The following is a 20846-nucleotide window of genomic DNA, read 5'->3' as shown; positions in this document are numbered from 1 at the left end:
CCATTCGGTGCTCGGGCCCTAATTACTCTATGTTGCTGTGTGCTGTGATTTATTTTATCGATCATCCCACTGCCACTACATAAACACAATGCTCCCTACATGGGTTAAAGGTGAACTAAAGATGAATAACTGTGCTAGCAAACACTGCTAACAGTAATGAAGAGGCCCTTCATTACAGGCCGTATGCACAAAGATTGTCAAACGGTAGCAACGGTGTCAAACACGCCTCCTCACTAAGACTAAACTTTTAGTCTGCTCCGTCCTCTGAGAATTTAAAGATAAGAGTCCTTACTAAGATTTGTAGTCTTCGTATTCAACCACAAACATTATTCCTGCTCGTTCTAATCTATAGCGTTTTATGTGTTCAGCGTCATTCATAGCTTGGAGAACGTTTCTCTCTGTCGCTCCGTCATGCTCTCCCTGTTCAAGGAACGATTAAACCTCTTAAAAGTCCTCCTCTCCACTCTTAACAGTTTTTTACCTGAAGACCTCTTTTATCTTTACTAGGATTTAGTCTTAATTTTAAGGGGAAATTAAGAATTTTCTTAGAATGTCATCACTAAGGAAAACTCCTAGCGCTTTTTTTGTGTATATGGCCCCCCAAAAAACCTTTGATACCTTTGCCTCGCGGACTGAACTCCTGTGTACCGATTACTGCTTTGGACTTTGACCACTGGTTTTTGCCTGTGCCCTTTTGGATACCTCTGCCTCGTGGACTGAACTTTTGTGTACCGAACTTAGCCTGTAATAAAACTCTGAGTTTGCTTTCACCTCTGGCTAAGTCTGCATTTGTGTCCTCCATCTTACAATTCCCCTGACAACATGGGCCACTACCAGAGGTGACCTGTGTTGGGGACATAAAAATCTTCTGGATCCTTTCGTTCATCTTCCCCGGTTCTTTGATTAAGAAGAAGTGGACAATATCTGGTCTCAAAATTACAATTTATTCTAACAGTAAAGAAGCAAATTCTGAGTCACACAGACAGAGATCTCTGTGGTTGCCTGGCCTCACAGCCAGGGAACAATATGCCATTCTTGTAAACACCTTTTATCCTATCTTGAGATCCCATAAAATCATGTCCTCCCCTAACTCTGCACCAATGGGGTCAGCTTAACTGATATTTAGTTTACCTTATTTGGTAATGGCCCCATAAAAGCTTACACATCTTCCCCCATGTAAGTTCACTTTAAGTCCTAAAATCTCATAGGCTGTGGGTCAGATCTGGAGGTGACCAGGAAGACAAACTCACAGGAAGGGTGGGTCGTAAAATTGGGTCATGGAGGTGAACATATCCTTTCTGTCAAGATCTGGATTTACAACCTTAGCTTGATATCAACCAGAGCTGTCTCCAAAGAGCAGACAACAGCTAACAGAGTAAATGAATTACAAAAGTCTATGAGAAGTAGGGAAATTGCACACTTCTCAATACATTCAGTATACCTGTCTTCCTTTGACCTTCTGTAAAAGTTACTTAACACATAAGTACTTATAAAACACATTACAATAATATGCATACAGTAATGAAAACTTCATGTTAGGGACACACTTCTAGATATGTGGACCCACACCACATAACAACATCATGCAAAATAAAATCTTTCACCTAACACCTGATGATACCTCACAGGCATACCAGATTCAGTCAGACTGTATTGTCGGTTAAAGGTGGGAACTTGTAGAACTTGTTTGCCATTGACATTGACTTTTATTATTGTCATGTATTACCCTTGTTAGTTTGTGAGTCAGAATGTAGCACGTTATGGTTATATTTGGCCTATTTTTGTTGTGCATTTATAAATACTTTGTGTTGTGTGTACAGATGGATGTGAAAAATTTATTTATTTTGAACTACCTTTGATGTGTGTGTATGAACAAATTGTGAGTTTGTGTAATAATGTGAGTAATATTTGTGCTTGTTTGTGTACAAATGGATGTGGTTCAGATTTATGGAATGTATACATTTGTTTTCATTGAATCCGGCGTGTTTACATTCATGTATGTTCATTAACATGCACTGTCCCGTTCAAAAAATAAAGTTAAAGCTAAACAGCATTACATTTGCATAAAATCCACATGATTTGTGTACCAACCAGAACCATACTACTCATTGCTATCACTCAGGAAGTTTCCCGAGGTGCAACAATTATGTAATAATATTATAATAATTATTATAATAATATTTATAATATTATAATAATAATATTTATCTTTTGTTTTGTCTTTCTCAATGAAAAATTATTTGGCCTATGTAAACACACCGAACAGAAGCTGAACAAACCGTTCAGTTTCCCTAACTTGAGTTTATTGAACGTAGTTTGAACGTCATTTGGGGGGGGGGGGGGTCACGTGGTCATGTGGTCATGTCAGCTTCCTGTTTACTGCCAGTTGTGCTTTCACACTGTAGAGTATAGATTGCAACACCGCAGCCTGTGCTGTCACGTATAAAGACCTATGCAGCGTCGAGACCTTAGGCAGGCATCGGATTGACCACTGTATACTCTTTTATCGTATACTACCTTTATCGTCATGGTCGAGATTACTGAAGCAACATGAAGACGTGATATTGGGGTGGGAGGGTAGTGAGCAGGCCGGGCAGGATCCAGGAGTTTTACTGACTCCAGTCGGTTGGAGTTCAGTTAGCCCCTGCTACAGTTCACGGTGATTTCGTATACACAATACTGTAGTTGTGATGCGGAAAACTACACTGATCTAGATGGTCTCAGAACTGGAATCGAAGGCTTTGACTTATTTGAAACGAAGGCACCTACATGCGTGAAGCTAAACTAGCCTGCTAGCTAGGCTAAAAGCAGCAGCCGAGGTGGGGGTGGTTGACCCTGTGTGTTGCCCTAAAGGCTTGTATTCAAAGGGTGTGGAGCAGTTTACCGGTACACTGAATTCAGGAAGACTCCCTAGCTCCGACCCGCTTAAGCGGGCAGTCAGGAAAACGCTAGCTGGGAAGGGATGGCCTGATCGGTCTTTCCGTTCCAAAGGACAAGTCTCTGCGGTATTTGAAGGAGGTCGAGTACGACTTGAGGCTGCCGCCGGTGGTCGATGCTCTACGATGGCCGTCTCTCTCTCAGGGGCCAGCAACTTCAGTGGCCCCGGGTTGTCAGTCAGAAAGGGCGAGGAAATAGCGGATCTGATAGATTTGTTTTCCAAGACGCAGTACAGAGCAAAGGAGGTCACTTCTCGAGTAAGACTTGCTTATCACCAGGTTCACTGAAACTACTTGACAACTGATTATTCTGTCTATTGTATGAACTTAAACTGATCATGAACATGATCAAAATAATTGTAATGTTTTGTATAAAATCATAAAGTAGCTGTGTTCAGGGAAACTTAAATCATAGCCTTGTACAGTTTGTTTAGTCATTGTAATCTAAAAGCTACCAGTGATGAAGACAAATTAAAACTATTTATAAATATAGTAACCAGATCATGTTCCCACACAGCCTTTAGACGTTTTGGTCTGATTCATAAGGAAACATTAAGATCCTGTAATATATTTTTTCTTTCCTTTAGGTAGAAGTAATAGAGAAGCGCTGCCTGGAGCTGTTTGCTAGAGATTACAAGTACAGCATTATCCATAACACTAATGGAGAAGTGTGTGGCCACTACCCCAGACAGATAGTTTTCCTGGAGTATGAATGCACAGATATGGAGAGAGACAGGTACCTTTTTGCCTCTTTTACTCACTCAATCTATTTTTCTTTCCAGAATCAAAGTCCAGCCCACTCAGTTACAAATTACCCTGTTGTTTGTGTCTCTACTCTAACCATGGACACCTTACTGTGGTGCAGAGAGTGAAGGTCAGCCTCCATCTGCAGCCCATCTGAGTACATAAAGACAGCAGATGAGGGTAGTGACTCTTCTGTCATAGTACTGTACATTGTAGCTAGGAAAATCATATGTAAAGGTTTCAGCAAAGGTGGAAAAAGTCTCCCTGTGAATACAAAACAGTAGTGTATTCACCCAGTAGCTACATTGTTATATGTAATTTCTCTGCTGTTTTTTGAAAAAATTGCCGATTGCAAAAATCAGTAGTTGTACTGTCTTAACTGCAGCAATTATCTGCAAAGACAAGAACAGACAAATTATTTGGAGGCCTCAGTGGTGAAAGATTGTTGCATGTTGTGATAAGTGGACAGACATGAATGAACTGCGGTGATGTGTGTTGTGTCTGCAGGTTTGAGAGTACAGTGCAAATCAGTAAACTGCAGGACCTGGTGAGCCGGAGTAAGCTGGCTCGCTGCAGAGGGAGGTTTGTCTGTCCAGTCATCCTCTACAATGGCAAGGTATTTACTTTTAATATGTTTTTACAGCTGACTTTCTTAAAGCACCTATAATCAATAATTTTATACTTATATTTGCTGTCTGACCATGTCAGCCAAGAGAAAAGTAAAGCTCAGTATGCTTCTCTAAAGAAAACACAGCTAGTTTCACTCAAAACATGTATTTATTATGTAGTTGTAACAAAGCAGTCTTCTGATTTTCTGTGGCTGGGAACTTCATCAGTTGAAACCAGAAGTTTACATACATTGTATAAAAATACCAGATCAAACTTTTCCTGTTTTAGGCAATTTTAGGATTACCAAAATTATTTCCATTTGCTAAATACCAGAATAATGACACAAAGAATTTTAGACAATGTTCTTAGTATTTTATTGAAAGTCATAAGTTTACATACATTTCATTAGTATTTGGTACAATTGCCTTTAAACTGTACAGGGCTCTAGAGTGCGACCATTTTGGTCGCAAATGCGTCCTAATTTCTCAATGGTGCAACCAAAAATATCAGAGGTCGCACCGGTACGACCAGCTGTTAGAGGGAGATACATTCTCTGCAACTGTTAAAAGTCTTCCTGTGGTCCAACAACAGACACACATCAGGCTCATATCGTGGTCTAAACCAATCAGAGACCGTGAAGGGCGGGACCCCGCATGTATGTCTGCTGCAGTCAGACCGAGTCTGCCGAAAATCCAGAAGAACTGACATATGCTGCGCAGAGCTGATGCTGTGTGCTAAAGCTTGTTCCATACTCCACAAGAACAGAGAGATCTGTTACCCAAGGTGACGGGAACAAGAACAAAGTTCGTTTCAGCCCGGACTTTTTGCAACGTGTGTGCAGAACTCATACGGCCCTGTCACTGCACCGCGCAGTGCGCACACAGACAGACAGACAGGTATTAAAGACGTTTCGCTGCAGAACAGCACAATCCGCAGTTCAGGTGAACATGTAGCAGAGGAGGATTTGTTGCTACTATGCGAGTTTTGCTAATTTGCTGTTGACCTGAATGAGTGACGATAACGAGCCGGTAATGTTCAGGGAGGGGGCGTGACGTGCTTGTAGCATTATAACAGACTGAACAGCAGGTCTGACGGACAGTGTTATCTGACCTGTGTGGTTCCATCCATGAAGGCTGATTCACTCTGACAGCAGTCAGCTGGTTTTAAGGAGTTATAGAACATGGTTACATGACGAACGCCTATTTAAAAAGTATTGTTATTATCCTGCTATAGTGGACCATTGTCTGCCATTGACCATTGTCATGAAAAGTATGTCAGCTGGAGCTCAGCTTTAGAAAGAGAGGAGACACAGGAGAAACTGAGGCGGTGAGGAAGATGAGAGAAGATATACTGTAGCTACATTAGAAATGTGTTGAAGAAAACTAAATATATATCTCAATTACAACTGTTAAATAAATGTGTATATAACTTTAATGATTTTTATTCACATTGGCAGATAGATAAGTGAGGAACAACAGCCAGAAAATACAGAGAGAAAGCAAACAGGGAACTGAAGAGTGCTGTATGAACTTTGAAACTTCATTATGGATTTCTGACAGGCAGACTTGTTAGCTAGTTTGTCTATAATTTGAGTCAGTACTTTATCAGTATTTAAAATACAGAAAATATGGCCCATTCCTCCTGGTATAACCGAGTCAAGTTTGTAGGCCGTCTTGTATGCACATGTTGTTTCAGCTGTCCCCAAATATGTTCAATAAGTTTTCAGGGCTTTGTGATTGCCACTCCAAAACATTGACTTTGTTGTCCTCAAGCCATATTGTAACCAGTTTGGCTGTATGATTGGGGTCATTGTCCATTTGGAAGACCCATTTCCGGTCAAGCTTTAACAACCTAACCAGATGTGAACAATCTGGCCTTCTTGGACTGCACAGTACACACTGAGGAGGACAGGAGCCTCAACGTAGAAGTGTACAGGAAACCCAAAACACATGGACCTGTTGTTTGATTCACACCACCCACTGGAACACAAACTGGGAGTCATCAGGACCCTGCAGCACAGAGCACAAACTGTACCAACTAGAGGCTGTTCCATACTCCGCGAGACAAAGAGTGGAGAACGCACTCCACGGGTGGTAAGAGATAAAAAAAAAGGTCTTTTCCGCTGGTATGTGTGAATGGCTGTCTGGAGTTATTGGTGACAAATCACCCTTACTTGCCTTTCTTTCTTTTATTGCTCATCATGCAAAACCGGTATGGTCTTATCTAAATCTGCTGAATCAGTGCTGTTTATACACCTACCTATATACCTGGAGAGGCTCTTGTGCTTCTCCACTTTCATCACGCCCACAATAAATTCCGACCAATCACAGCATGGTTGCCGCACAGCCTTGAAAGACAAAGGTCGGCCTGGACCCTGTGCACAGGAGTGCGGATCAGCGGGCGGTCAGAGACAAAAAATGATGTCTTTTTGTGGGCGTAACGTCTGCACGGGGGAAAAATGTCTTTGTCTCGCGGAGTATGGATCCAGCTTAGCTCAGAGGGGAAGAAGAAGGAGCAACACCACATCAGGAAGACCCTGCAAACCTGTGGCTACACCAAGTGGGCGCTCATCAAAGCCACAAAAACAAGACCCACTAACAACAAGAAGGACAACAGCCAACAGAGAAAGAACATCTCCATTTCATATGTGTCAGGAGTATCAGAAAAAACTGCAACATGTACTATATTTTGTTTTTTGTTCTCTTCCTGAATGAATAAAAAGTTAAATAAAAAAAATGCAGCTGACCTACACACATGGAGGAGGGAAGACCACTCACCCCCACAGCAGGACATCCAGGACAAAAGAACCTTTCAGACAGACAACTGAGCCAGCCGGAAAAAGAAGTGTTGGCCAAATGACTCAACTTTGCCATCTCTCCAGAGCAGATTCCAGTGGTGGACCTCATCACAGCCACAGAGTCAGCCATCAAGAACAACAACCTGACAGACACAGAAGCCGAACAACTCCGCTTGAAGGTCACAGCCACACTCTCCACTGCTAAAGCACCGCCATCCAACCTCTCTATGGATGAAAGGAAGGCCCTGATTGCACTACAAAAGGACCGGGACATCACCATCTTATCAGCAGACAAAGGAAGATGCACAGTAGTCCTCAACACACAGGACTACCACTCAAATGTGACAGATCTCTTCAGTGACACAGCCACATATGAGACACTGAAGAGGGACCCCACCGGCAACTACAAGAAAAACTAGTCAGCTACCTACAAAAACTGGAGAAGGACCAAGCTTTACTTCCGACTGTATCCTGGGGAAGCCACTCCATGCCTGTATGGACTCCCCAAGATACACAAGGAAGGAGTCCCCCTCAGACCCATCGTCTGCAGCACAAACTCAGTCACATAAAACATGGCTAAGCACTTGGCTGAACTCCTGACACCACTGGTAGGTAACATACCACATCACATCCACAACTCTCAGGACTTTGTGAACAAGGTGGAGAAGTTCCGAATGGACACAGACGACACCATGGTCTCATTTGATGTCTCCTCCCTGTTCACCTGACTCCCTACATCAGAAGCCACAGAGATGGTAAGGACGTGCCTCACACAAGACAGCACACTCAGGGAGAGAACCAACCTCACGCCAGACCACATCTGTGACCTGCTGGACCTCTGCCTGACCACCACTTATTTCCAGTACAATGGGAACTTTTACAGACAGAATGGGATCACCTGTGTCTCCTATTGTGGCCAAACTCTACATGGAAGAAGTGGAGAGATTCCTTTCCTGGAACCACCCCCACCCACTGGTTTAGATATGTGGATGACACATGGGTCAAAATCAAGACCAATGAAGTGGAATGGTTCACAGAACACATCAACGCAGTGGACAACAAGTTCACTCAATTGCACCCAAGGTTGAACCACACTTGTGCAAGTCTACAATTCTCTTTCTGATGATCTTGGTTGATTTCTTTTGACTTTCCCATGCTGTTACACAAAGGAGCATTGTGTTTTAGGTGTGCCTTATAATACAATAACAGGTGTGTCTCCAATTACCTCAAATGTTGACAATAAACCTATGAGACACTTCCAAAGACATGACATCATCATGTGGGCTTTCCCACATTGTTTAAAGGCATAGTAACTATAAAGTAAGTATAAAATATGTATAAACTTCTAAATTTCTAAAGAAATGTCTAAAAAATGTCTTGCATTACTCTGGTATTTAAGCAAATGAAAATATATTGTGTGTCTTTTTTATACAGTGTATGTAAACTTCTGGTTTCAACTGTATGTTGTGTTGTAACCAAGCAGAGTTTGGTTGTCTGATCTTGTCTGAGTGTTTTTTCGCTTATTTGCAGCACATATGCCGGTCATCCACTCTGGCAGGCTGGGGGGAGCTGTATGGACGCACAGGTTACAACTACATTTTCTCAGGTATGAAAAACACAACTTAAGTTTAGCACACATAGGTTGTCACAAGTTGTCTGATTGGCTGACTGATTTTCCATTGTAAGTTTTACCCATTTTGACAGTTAAATCGTGCAATCAGATGTTGTCCCACAGGAAAATAATCATCTGAATAACTGAGGGGGTACGTAATTAGAGTCATACACCCATTAAGCATATGAATTGACAACTATCTTGTTCTGGCACACTGTAATATATCATAGGACCATACTACTAAATAAGAAACACAATTACACCTGTCTGGTATGGACACCTTCCCTAAGATCCCACTGTTACATGTATAATGTTTATACTATACTATACTATACTGAGGTTTCCATCTACAGCTGTGAAAACATAGTTGGCCCCTTGCAGATTTGTTCTGTTTTAACTGTCTCACAGTTACATGTTTTAGCTCATTAAGTAATTTTACTGTCAGACAAAGATAACCTTAGTCAATACAAGAAGAAGTTTTTAAATGATAATTTCATTTATTAAGGTAAAAAAGCTATCCAAACCAACCAGGCCTATGTGAAAAAGTAATTTCACGTAGGGCCATCCTTTTTTTTGTTTTTTTGGAGCCATTCAAAGATGGATTTGCTCGGGTGCTTCCGTTATTGTCCTGCTGCAAGTGCACTTAAGCTTAAGGTCACAACCTGATGGCTGGACATCCTCCTTCAGGATTTTGTGGTAGTGACCAGAATTCATGTTTCCATCAATTATGGCATTGTACAGATTGTCTAGGTCCTGAAGCAACAATGATACTATGTAGTCTAGGCAGCCCCAGACCATCACACTGCCATCACTACGTTTGACTGTCGGTACGTTGATCTTTTTCTGAAATGCTGTGCTTGTTTTACACCAGATCTAACGGGTCACACTCCTTCCTAAAAGTTCAACTTTTGTTTCATCAGACCACAGAATGTTTTCTCAAAAGATCATCAAGATGTTTTTTGGCAAATGTGAGATGGGCCTTTGTGTTTCTTTTGGTTAGCCGTTTTTTTTCCTTGGAACTCTCCCGTGGATGCCATTTTTGCCCAGTCCTCTTTCTTATTGTTGAATCATGAACTTACCTTAACAGAAGCAAGTGAGGACAGCAGTGCTTTAGATGTTGTTTTGGGTTCTTTTGTGACCTCCTAGGTGATAAATTGCTGCAGCAGTGGGCTATTTTATATGGGGAGACAGGACATGGTGTTATCGCTCAAGACACTGAGCGATAATGTTAAGAAAAAAGGAGGTGGGATAGCAATGATAAATGGTGCAACCATTGGACTTAATTGCACAATAACTTTAAATGGGCTCGACACGTTTTTTCGGCCGTGATAAATTACATTTGCATGCTCAATTGTTTTCCTTTCTCTCTCTCTCTCCCTCTCAACAACTACAGCTATTATTCAATAATAACTCCTTATTTATTTTAAGCAATGATGACAAATACAAAACAAACTGAAAATGAAACAGTTTGTCAACCTCATGGTAGTACTACACTAACAGATTATTAGAACAAAATATGTTTACATCTGTTACTACCTCTGTGCCACCATTTTAACCACAAAAAACACATTTCTGTTTCACTGTATTCCCAATGAGACCATCAGCTGGACTGTCAGATTTTAGAGAGACTTCACAAAACAGATCAGATTAAACAGATTACTCGAAGCCTCCAAAAAAGCTGCACAACAGGTAACTTAGTTCACCATGAATCTGTGCTGATTTGTCTGCTTGTGTTGATCAGCACACACAAGCAGTTCAAATGAAGTGACTGAAACCCACTCCCTGCTTCACTTTGACAAAAGGGCACTTTGGGCATCAAAGGTAAACGGGTGGGTGCAACCCCCCCCCCCCCCGCCACGTGCCTGGCCCGTGGCTTCTGTCTTAAAATGTGTCAAATCAACAGGTAGCTCTTATTGTTTAACTCATTCTGTATCGTTTACGTGACGTTCTGAGCAGACCACGGTCAGCTCGCTGTCTGCGTCGCCACGGTGCGTCACAGCGCTGCAGGGCATGGATGCTGGTTACAGCAACGCACAGAGCTTTGAAGGAGCAGAACTCTGGTTCAGCACTTCGCCACAATTCACCACGAGACTAAACATGCTTATGTATACAACCTGCTATCGGAGAGAGTCCACGTTGTACAAGTTCTCTGCCTTCTTACCGGCGGCACTCGCGGCAGTGCCACACATTAGTTCTCTTGCCCAGTCCTCTTGTGCCATCTCTGCTATCACTTTCTTTTATGTGTTTCTGTCTACATGGTGGCATTTTTAAAATTCACTGCAGCTGTCTGCAGCGGCCCGATGCTCATACACACACGCAAACACGTGTACACAAACACATGAAGACTTATGTGCGCACAGGTGAGTCCACTCCCACCAGCAGGTTGAGAGTGGTGTTGTTTGGCTCTCTGTTGCTCATGACATGCTAGTTGGTTTGACTTAACTCCACTGACTATGCTCAGATAAGCCATGGTAATAGGCCTACCACTACTCATAATAATAATAATATTAATGTTGATATTAGTATTAGTATTATTATTATAATAACAATAACAACAACAACAACAACAACAACAACAACAATAATAATAATAATAATGATGATGATTGGGGGCCTTTCCAGTGTTAAATGTTCTTTAGAAATTAAAGTTTATTGATAACAATAATAATAATCAACATTTCAGAGAGGATTGGCGACATAAAGGAGTTTGTGAATGCAGCCTACACCAAAGCTACTACAAAGGTGAGACGGTCCCCTTTGAAAGGGTGTACTTGCATTATTATGTCGTTATCTTTATATTTACAGTTACATGGTCTCAAAATGACAATATTATTGCTTATCGCAATAATTTCTCTTGGCAATTAATCGCCCAGCAAAATTTGTTATTGTGACAGGCCTACCCTGGACACATCAGTGTTAAGGAGAAACTTTGTGCACAGGTTGTTGAACTGCTGGTTATTGGACTTTGACCAATTTTGCCACTGGAGTTTCTGGTTGTTATGTGAGACTGTTTTAAGGACCCAAATGCAGACCCCCAAATGCAGACCCAAGTACAAACAAACTGAAAACTGAAACTGAAACAAAACTGAAGATGAGTTTTTATTAATAAAAGCCAAAGTTCAAACTCAAATCAAGTAAAAAAAAAATACAAACAAAAGCAAAGGGAGAAGGAGTGAAAACTAACCAAGCCACAAAGGAGATCCAAAGGGAGGACAGAAGGATGGGGAACACACAGGAGGACTTCAGGAACTAGGAGAAACATGGAGGACAAGACACTAAGGAAATCACAAAGGAGGGAAACACAGGGGAAGTAAAACACTAGGGAATACATAAGGAGAGCATATTTTCAAAATAAAACAGGAAACACAAGACAACAGTACGAACACACATTGAGGCAGGACTGGAGGAAACAGGGGACTTAACAGGGAACAGGTCACAAAAATAGCCCTGCAATCTGAGGACAGGAAAAAAGAAAATCACAGGATCTAGAACTAGATCTGAATCAAGAATAAAAATCTAACATTTGTTTAAGATTTGATAGTTATGCTGTTTTTTACCATTCTCAGAAAACCTGTGGAGAAGAACAGTAACAACAAAATTACAACAAAATCTTATATTTAAAAATATATAATTTTTAAAATACATTTATATTGTATAAAAGAAAGAGAACATTAGAGTGTGAGGTCTCCTTTGGAACGCACCAGGAAGTTTTTATGACTGGTCTGGTCAGTTTTAATCTCTTGGTACAGCACTGGGTGGGGGTGGGGGGTGGTTGTGGTGGTGGTGTGGTGGTGGTATGAGAGTTGCATATGTCTCATTAATTGGGTACATGTGTGTGTGTAAGTGTGACGGTGTGTGTATTTGTGTAGGAGTGGGAGAGCAGAAGAGAAAGTTGTTAGCTGGTGAGGAGTGATTTATTAACAAGTTTAGTTTATGTACAGTGTGAAGAATAAGAGAATAAAGCTGCTCGTCCCTGGAGCTGTATCGCTTCTTTGTGCTTCCTGACTACTTTCGGGAGGTTGAAGCAGGAAAGGTTAACAAATTATAAGTAACATAAAGACTACAAAGACTAGTAATTTATTTGCTTATTATTACATCGTTTTGACCTGATTATTTTGCACTGAAATTAATTACACATTCAAGTCTGTCGGCTCTGACAGCGTTTTTAAATCACGTGCATCTGCGCAATATCACAGCTCTGGATTTCCGAAAAATACACTACCGTTCAAAAGTTTGGGGTCACTTGTCACTTGAACTGTCTTTATTTTATTTATTTTTTTTAAAGTTTTTTCAATGAAGATAAGGTAAAGTAATCAGACATACAGTCTAGACATTTTTATTGTGGTAAATGACTATTGTATTTAGAAAAGGCTGATTTTTAATGGAATATATACAAAGGTATACAGAGGCAACCATCATTTCTATGTTCTAATGATACATTGTGTTAGCTAATCATGTTAAAAAGGCTAATTGATAATTAGAAAACTACTGTGAAAATATGTTAGCACAGCAGAACTGTTATGCTGATCAGAGAAGCTATAGAACTGGCCTGGTGACCCCAAACTTTTGAATGGTAGTGTATGCCCTCATCCATGGATGAGGAATATTTTTAATGAAAAGCAAGCTATAGGCTGTATCAAATAAAAATGCTGTCAATTAACTCCCATGTGTAACTTTTAACATGAATATTGCACAAGGCTGCACTCTTAACATGATAAAATTGCAAAAACACATCGGGACTGGCTCATACCATTTTAATAACGTGGCGTACTGCCAGCATGAAATTTTAAAAAAGTCAGTTCGCTTTCAGTTCGTTTTTAAATAGCCTCAATAAAAAACTATATTAACTGAAAAAGATTGACATGCAGTTTATTTTACCTGCAGTGAATTGTAGGCTACAGCAAATGTGTGTGGTGTCTCTGCAACTTGCAATGCGTATTATCCAATATGCGCTGTTTTAATGCGGTTCTGCAGACACACCTCTCTCTCTCTCTCTGCAGGCACACTGGAGACGCGATCCCGCAAGCTATCTTGGCCAGTTTAGCACACTCAGGGTAGATTTAGCTGAAATGAAGAATTCTTATGCTGTTGAGAAGTTCAAGCCTCTAGTCAGGGAGAAGCGATGGCAATTGTTGTGCACTTGTGGCATCTATGAGCGGGGCGGGGTAGCTGCAGCGTACCTGTCTTTGACCGGCCGGGGTAAAATGTTGAGGGTGTTTGGCGGTATCAAAATTTGGATACCGCCAACCCTAGTATCCACACAAAACCACCTAAAATGCTGTAGTACATATGCCAGGCCTGTGAGTGGCGCTGTAACATTACCACAGAAACATGCCAAAAAAAGAAAAGAAAAGATTGGGCGCACACACAAAACTCTTGCGATGTTTTAGCAGAGGAGCAGGAGATTTTTTTTGTCAGAGTGAGCGCATGCGGGAGGGAGAGGTTGACCTGTGTTGTCGTCATTTTGGGCATCCACAAGTAGCGTTTTGGGCATCCACATGGAAAAGTGGTAACTGCGTTTTCAAACGTATTCACTCTGGGAACCGTTTTCAAAAGTAATTGTTTTTGCGCTCCTGAAACTCCGGATCAGTGTGGATGACACGCATAACCAATTCAAAAATTTACGATATGCTCGCACTCGACTCCATGTGGATGGAGCCTAAATGCTTCTTCAAATCTCCCCCTGCTCATAAAAAGCATTATACAACCAGACCTCACTTACTGTTCCACATGCTTTTACAATATGCTCACAATCAAAAACTGGAACATCCCTACAAAAATAACCGATACTGCCTTAAAGATCATAAATGCTGAAGCGATCACACACATTGCAAACACAATAATACAAGATCAAACTGACCCACTACACCGTGCACTGTTCACCTACACGTTACTTCCCTCGGGAAGCAGATGTAGAGCTCCGAGTCTCATACCTTTAACCATCAGCACTAAATCGATAAGAAATACAGCATTACAAGTCAATATCCCTTGTTAAGAAAATTTCTGCGTTAGTTTGTTTGATTTGAATTTGTTTGTTGATAAAACTCCTAGTAGTTTTAGAGTAGTTTTTTAAACTAGCAAATCTATTTCAACTTAATTAAAATTGCCAGTTGTGTAAACCTTTACTTTTAGTTTGGTCATATGGAATTGTTATCTGTTTATCTGAATTGTTAACTCCTTTGTGGAGATGGTTAAACTTGCAAAACTGTTTTCAGGTCAATTTATATGGTATGGTTAATTGAATTAAATTCCTTAATTTACTGAACTCTGGACTTATATATCTATGTCAACATAACTAATGTGGCCTCCTGTGTTTTGTCCTTTCTTATTACATTTGATGTCAAATTGTTTGGTAATCACTCATTTTGTCACTTCTTTTTTTTTTCAAAACTATTGATTTTAAGCATTTATAAGAGACCAAACAAACATTCCCACCGTAACAACACTCCCACCCCGTCACAAACAGCATCCTTGGAAAGAGATTACAAGAATTAAAAATGGAATACACAACAAAATAAATAAAACAACTACAGATGTATAAATAAAATAGTTATTAAAAAAAACAATAAATAAATATAAACAAAATAATTTAATAAATAAATACAATCAAATAAATCTGGTCAATATCCTATTGCTCCCCTTTACATCCATTCTAGACTGAGATACAGAATCACTCAATACAAGTCTTAATTGCTGGCCTTTATATACCCAGATCTTATATAAGATCTAAAACCTCCTTCCAGAACAGCTGGAGCTCTGTACATCCCCACATGCAATGATAGAGGGTACCAACGTCTTCAGTGCACTTAATGCAAATGTCAGGGATATCAGGATTAAAGTGATGTAGTTTGACAGGGGTGATGTACGTCCTGAGTAACCACTTATACTGCAGCAGTTTGCATCTTGTGCTTATAGATTGGGTTTGCGCCTGTAGACACAACTTCTCCCAATCTTCTATTGAGACCTCTAATTGAAGATCATTCTTCCACGCAGCAAGATATGCTCTAGAATTCTCTTTAGATCCGGAGAGCAATATATCATAAAACTTTGACAGCTGGCCCCTACCACTCAGATGGTTTACTGTGAATTGTTCAATTGTAGATAAAGTAGGTTCAACAGTAGTTTTGATTTGTGAATAAACAAAGCTCCTAACTTGCAAGTACTTAAAAAAGTGTTTCCTAGGAAGGTCGTGTTTCTCCATTAATTGTTGGAAGGACATTAAAATTCCATCATTATGTAGGTCTTTTATTTTACTTAGCCCCTTTTCCATCCAGTGATTAAATCCCATATCATGTCTTCCTGCTCTAAAGTTATCATTACCTCAAATAGGCATAAAGCATGATAGTTTATTTCATTTAAAGAATTATGGGCCGCATACCAAATCTGTATAGTGTTTCTGAGAAATGGGTTATGAGAAAGTTTTGTTAGTATTTTAACTTGTGCCGAATAAAGGTATAAGTGTAATGGAAGTTCTAGTGTATTCCTTTCTATCTCTATCCAAGCTGGGACCTCTGTGGGTAGAAAATAATATATTGCAGCACGTAGTTGGGCAGCCCAGTAGTAAAGTTTCATATCAGGCAATTTAAGTCCTCCACGCTCAAAAGGTAAGTACAACAGAGAGAGCCGTAATCTAGGGCGTTTGTTATTCCATATAAAGCAAGAGAAAGTTTTCTTAATTGTGGTAAAAAATGATGCTGGTAAAGGTAGTGGAATTGGCTAAAAGAGATACAGAAATTTGGGTAGAATAGACATCTTAATAATATTAATTCGTCCTATCATAGAGATAGGCGTTGAGCTCCATTTCTCTAGAGATTCCCCCCCTTCTGTCAACAAAGGGTCATAATCGATCGATACAATATTCTTAATATCAGGGCTTATTTTAATTCCTAAATAAGTAAAGCCATTTGGAGTACTAGCAAACTGTGTATGAATCGTGGCAGACTCTCTCTCCTCCTTATTCAGAAAGAGTAAGGAACTTTTGCTATTATTACTTTATATCCAGAAAACTGACCAAATCTTTTCAAAAGCTGACAAAGCGCAGTAACTGAGGTTCCCAGATTTGTCAAAAATATTACAATATCATCTGCAAAAAGCGACAAGCGATGTTCTGTCCTACCTATAACCATACCCGTGATCTCAGAAGATTGGCGGATTGCCATGGCCAATGGTTCAATAGCAAATAAAAATAATAAAGGGGACATAGGGCAGCCTTGGCGTGTAGATCTGCAAAGATTAAAAGGTGCTGAGAATTGGTTATTAGTTTTGACTTCTGCTAGTGGATTGGTATATAATAATTTGATCCATCCAAGATATCCCTCTCCAAAACCAAATCTTTTAAGCGTATCAAAAAGATATTTCCACTCAATTCTGTCAAAAGCTTTTTCAGCATCCAGTGACAGAATTGCATGGTCACTAGCATTGTTTTTTGCATATAAAATATTCAGCAGTCTATGAGTATTATGAAATGCTTGTCTACCTTGTACAAAACCATTTTGGTCTTTATCAATTAGAATGGGAACTATATTCTCTATCCGCCTAGCCAGAGCCTTGCATAAAATTTTTGTGTCACATGACATTAGTGATATAGGACGATACGATGTTCTGTCTGAGGGGGATTTTCCTGGTTTTAACAGTAGAGAAATTGTAGCAGACCTCAGGGAGGGAGGCAGAATTCCAGTATTATATGACTCATTAAACATCTCCAATAGATGGGGTAGCAGTTTCCCTGCAAACTTTTTATAAATTTCTATGGGTAATCCATCAGGCCCAGGTGCTGTACCGCTACTCATGTTCTTCAATGCATCCAATAGTTCCTCAATGCATACATTCTTATCTACATTAGTCTTAGCCTCTTCAGTTAAGGTTGGGAAAACAAGCTGATCTAAGAATTTATTTTGCTCTTCTGAGCATTCTGGATATTCAGATTTATACAAGTTTTCATAATATTCTTTGAATGCAGTATTTATGTCAACTGGATTAACTAATGCCTTCCCATCTTCTATTGTAATAGAGTTAATCGCCCTGTTTGTTTGCATCTTCTTAATTCTCCAGGCTAGCAGCTTTCCAGCTTTTTCTCCTTGGTCATAGTATGATTGTTTCAACCACATCAGATTGGAGGCTATTTTATTTGTAGTTAGTCATATCTCATCATTGTGGTATATTTCCTGTTCTAACTCCTTTACTTTTCGTTCAAGGGAGGATAATTGTGTATAGTATACTTTGGATTTATTGTTTAGTGTAACTTATTTACAAGAGTAAACCTGCCCCGGCCACCTTCTTTCAACTCTACTAATATCCTTTTTTTATCCTATTTTATTTTATTTTAGATACTGTATTAATCCCCAGAGGGAAATTCGTTACGGCTGCTGCACAAGCAGTGTCATACAATGACTAGCAAGGCGCGCCACAGGCTAGGGTGAAGTGTCTTGCCCAAGAAGACACAACAGTGACTAGGGAGGAGTTGGGATCGAACCACCAACCTTCCGGTTATTGGACAACCCTGCTATCCCACTGCTCCCTACTGTTGCCCCCAAAGACCTGCTTGATTTTTATTTAGACCCCTTACATTCCAAAAATTTTTATCTCTGGTGCACTAGCCATTGGAATATATATCTCTTATCTTCCAGTCGAACATTAGGATAATATGACCACAAAATAAATAAATAAATGCACACATACAAATAATAATTAAGATACAGAGAGTGAACACAACATCCCAAGATCTTAGCCCCTCCCAACAATCCCTCGTGCACCAGAACAAAGTGCATGTAAAGAACACAAAAGTGATGTCAACGTCGGTTATGATAAACGTTTGATCCACACTATGAGGAGCAACGCGATTCACGTTCTAGCACATTTTAGGCTCACAAACATTGAAAGCAAATAGACTGAGCTCGTGTCTCAGCAAATCAACCTGTGAGGGGGAGAAAGGGAGAGTCCGCCCGCTTTGGCCCTCATCAACCGATAAAGAAAGAGGGGGTAGTGTTAAACTACTTTTAAGCCCCTTCAAAAACAGAAATAAAAATCATAGCATTCAAAAGTCCTTATTTGCTCACTAAGGCCAATGTAGTTAAAGAGAAAATACAAATCGTACACTCAGGCCATCCGACCCCCCCCCCCTTTTTCCTCCCCTCTTTACGTACCTTCCATGTATTTACGACAGTGTAAAGATAAATCAAAATTATTTAACTGGAGTCTTTCTCAACCTTCAGGTCCCAGGGACTCTCAACATGCAGTTTGTATCTTGTGAAGATAGTCCTCTGCCACCGATTTGAAGATCAAGCGCTGGTCATTATGGGTGACCACCAATTGAGCTGGATAGAGCAGCCCATAGCGAATATTCATAGCCTGGAATTGAGATTTCACTCCGTCAAATTGTCGCTGATGCTGGCGAGTCTCGGCTGACACGTCCGGAAAGAAACTGACTCTCTGATTTCCATAACGGACTTCCTTCTCTTTTCTGGCTGCTCTTAGCATTTTTTCCCGATCCCTGTAGGTCAGGAACTTCATGATGATCGGTCTAGGTGCCGTAGACCGACTTGAGTTAACTTGGCCAACTCGATGAGCTTGTTCAATCGCTGGGGACGCAGTGAAGTTATCACCCAAAACTTTAGGAAGCCAGTCTTCCAGAAATTTGCACACATCCGAGCCCTCCGTCTTTTCGGGTAGGCCGACTAGCCTCAGATTTGAGCGCCGTGCCCTATTTTCTTGGTCTTGTATTTTGTTGCTTAATTTCCCAATTGTTTACTCCATTTGTGTAACTTTTTGTTGGAGGGAAGTTATGTCTTCCTCTGCCTGAGAAACTCAGAAACTCTTCCGCCTCCCCAGTTCTTCTAGAGAGCGAAAGTAAATCTCCTTTTATCCCGTTAATCGCTTCCAGCATGTCCCCAGATTGTTTAGTGAGTTCTTCTTTCAACGAGCAAATTGCATCCAGTATAGCACTGTTTGATGGCCTGCTAGCATTAGCTCCATCCATATTTTCATTAGCGTTGTTGCTAACGCTGCTTGTGGCAATATCCACTCGGCCGTTTTGTGGAGCTTTGGACGGCTGCAGTTGACCAGGTTTGGGATTTTTCGGTGGCATCAGTTCTGATAAAACCTCTTGTTGTATGAGCCTTCACGTATTATTTCAGGAAGTTAGTCTGGAGCCAAGTTTATTGCGACTTATCAGTTGCACGCCATAACCGGACGTCCTCTCATTTTGTCACTTAATTCACAAGTCACATAATTACACAAAATCTCACATACCAAAACCTAGGTAAAATATTTTTATGAAAAAGATAAAGTATGTTACAATAGCTTACAATAGATGGGTATAACAAGCTTGGTTTAAGGAAAAGCATTAACAACTACTAATTAATAATGACTATTCAACATTTATTTTTGCCAGCATGGCATTACTTATTGTAATGTGGCTTTACATGGTCACAGATGAGTGTCTCCATGAAATCTAGTCAAATAAAATCTCTAAGGACAAAGATGTTAACAAGTTCTGCTGCAAACTGTACAATAAGGTTTGGTTAATTAGTGATGTACCAAAGAGAAATTGTTCAATTCCAAATAATGTGTACAACAGACAGTCAAATAAAAACTTACATATCAAATTCAGGAGGAGTCATTACAAAACAATCATAAACAGTTATCCAAAGGAGATGGTTTCGTAATCCATGCACACGAGATAAACACTGTCCTTCACCAATGTTCATGAGGACCTCTTGAATGACTTCAAAGGTGTACCCCAGTTCTTAAGTCCATGTTGAGAGCAAAAAGAAATCCCATCAGTATGGCAACAGCATTTGGGACATCCTCACAGCAGCACTGCTTCCTCAGGGACCACTGAGACATCAATAATGTCTTCTCCTTCTTGCACCCCATCACAATGCCACATGCTCCTTGTCTGTAGTCTATACAAATTTAAAGGAAAGTATGTTTAGGTGTGTTTCACTTTGTAAGACATTTCAGGAAATTCAATTAAACATTTGAGTACTGTAGTGTAGAAATAAACAAAATCCTTACATCCAGTCTTGAAAAGGCATGGAGGATACTCCTTAATAATAAAAAGGAAGGTCTAGCCAAAAACATTTTTCCTTTTCTTAAAAAAAAATACAGATGTTTGTGTCGGGATTCCATCACAATTAGGCCTGTTTAG

The 20846-nt window shown here is 40.2% G+C and overlaps 1 protein-coding gene across 1 annotated transcript in view; it reads left to right on the top strand.

Annotated features, from left to right (window-relative positions):
* The first annotated feature begins 2380 nt into the window (after nucleotides 1–2380).
* mtmr14 (myotubularin related protein 14) overlaps nucleotides 2381–20846 on the top strand; it is a 56291-nt gene continuing 37825 nt past the window's right edge. The window contains exons 1-4 of the mRNA XM_028407276.1: nucleotides 2381–3194; nucleotides 3524–3672; nucleotides 4188–4296; nucleotides 8617–8692. Coding sequence (XP_028263077.1) covers nucleotides 3063–3194; nucleotides 3524–3672; nucleotides 4188–4296; nucleotides 8617–8692 — 466 coding nt within the window. The 5' untranslated portion in view covers nucleotides 2381–3062. The remainder of the gene's footprint in view (nucleotides 3195–3523; nucleotides 3673–4187; nucleotides 4297–8616; nucleotides 8693–20846) is intronic.

The sequence above is a fragment of the Parambassis ranga genome, chromosome 5, assembly GCF_900634625.1.
Source record: "Parambassis ranga chromosome 5, fParRan2.1, whole genome shotgun sequence".
In the NCBI taxonomy this organism is placed as follows: domain Eukaryota; kingdom Metazoa; phylum Chordata; class Actinopteri; family Ambassidae; genus Parambassis; species Parambassis ranga.
Note: the sequence above shows the minus strand (reverse complement) of the source record. Positions and strands in the feature narration are given on the sequence as shown.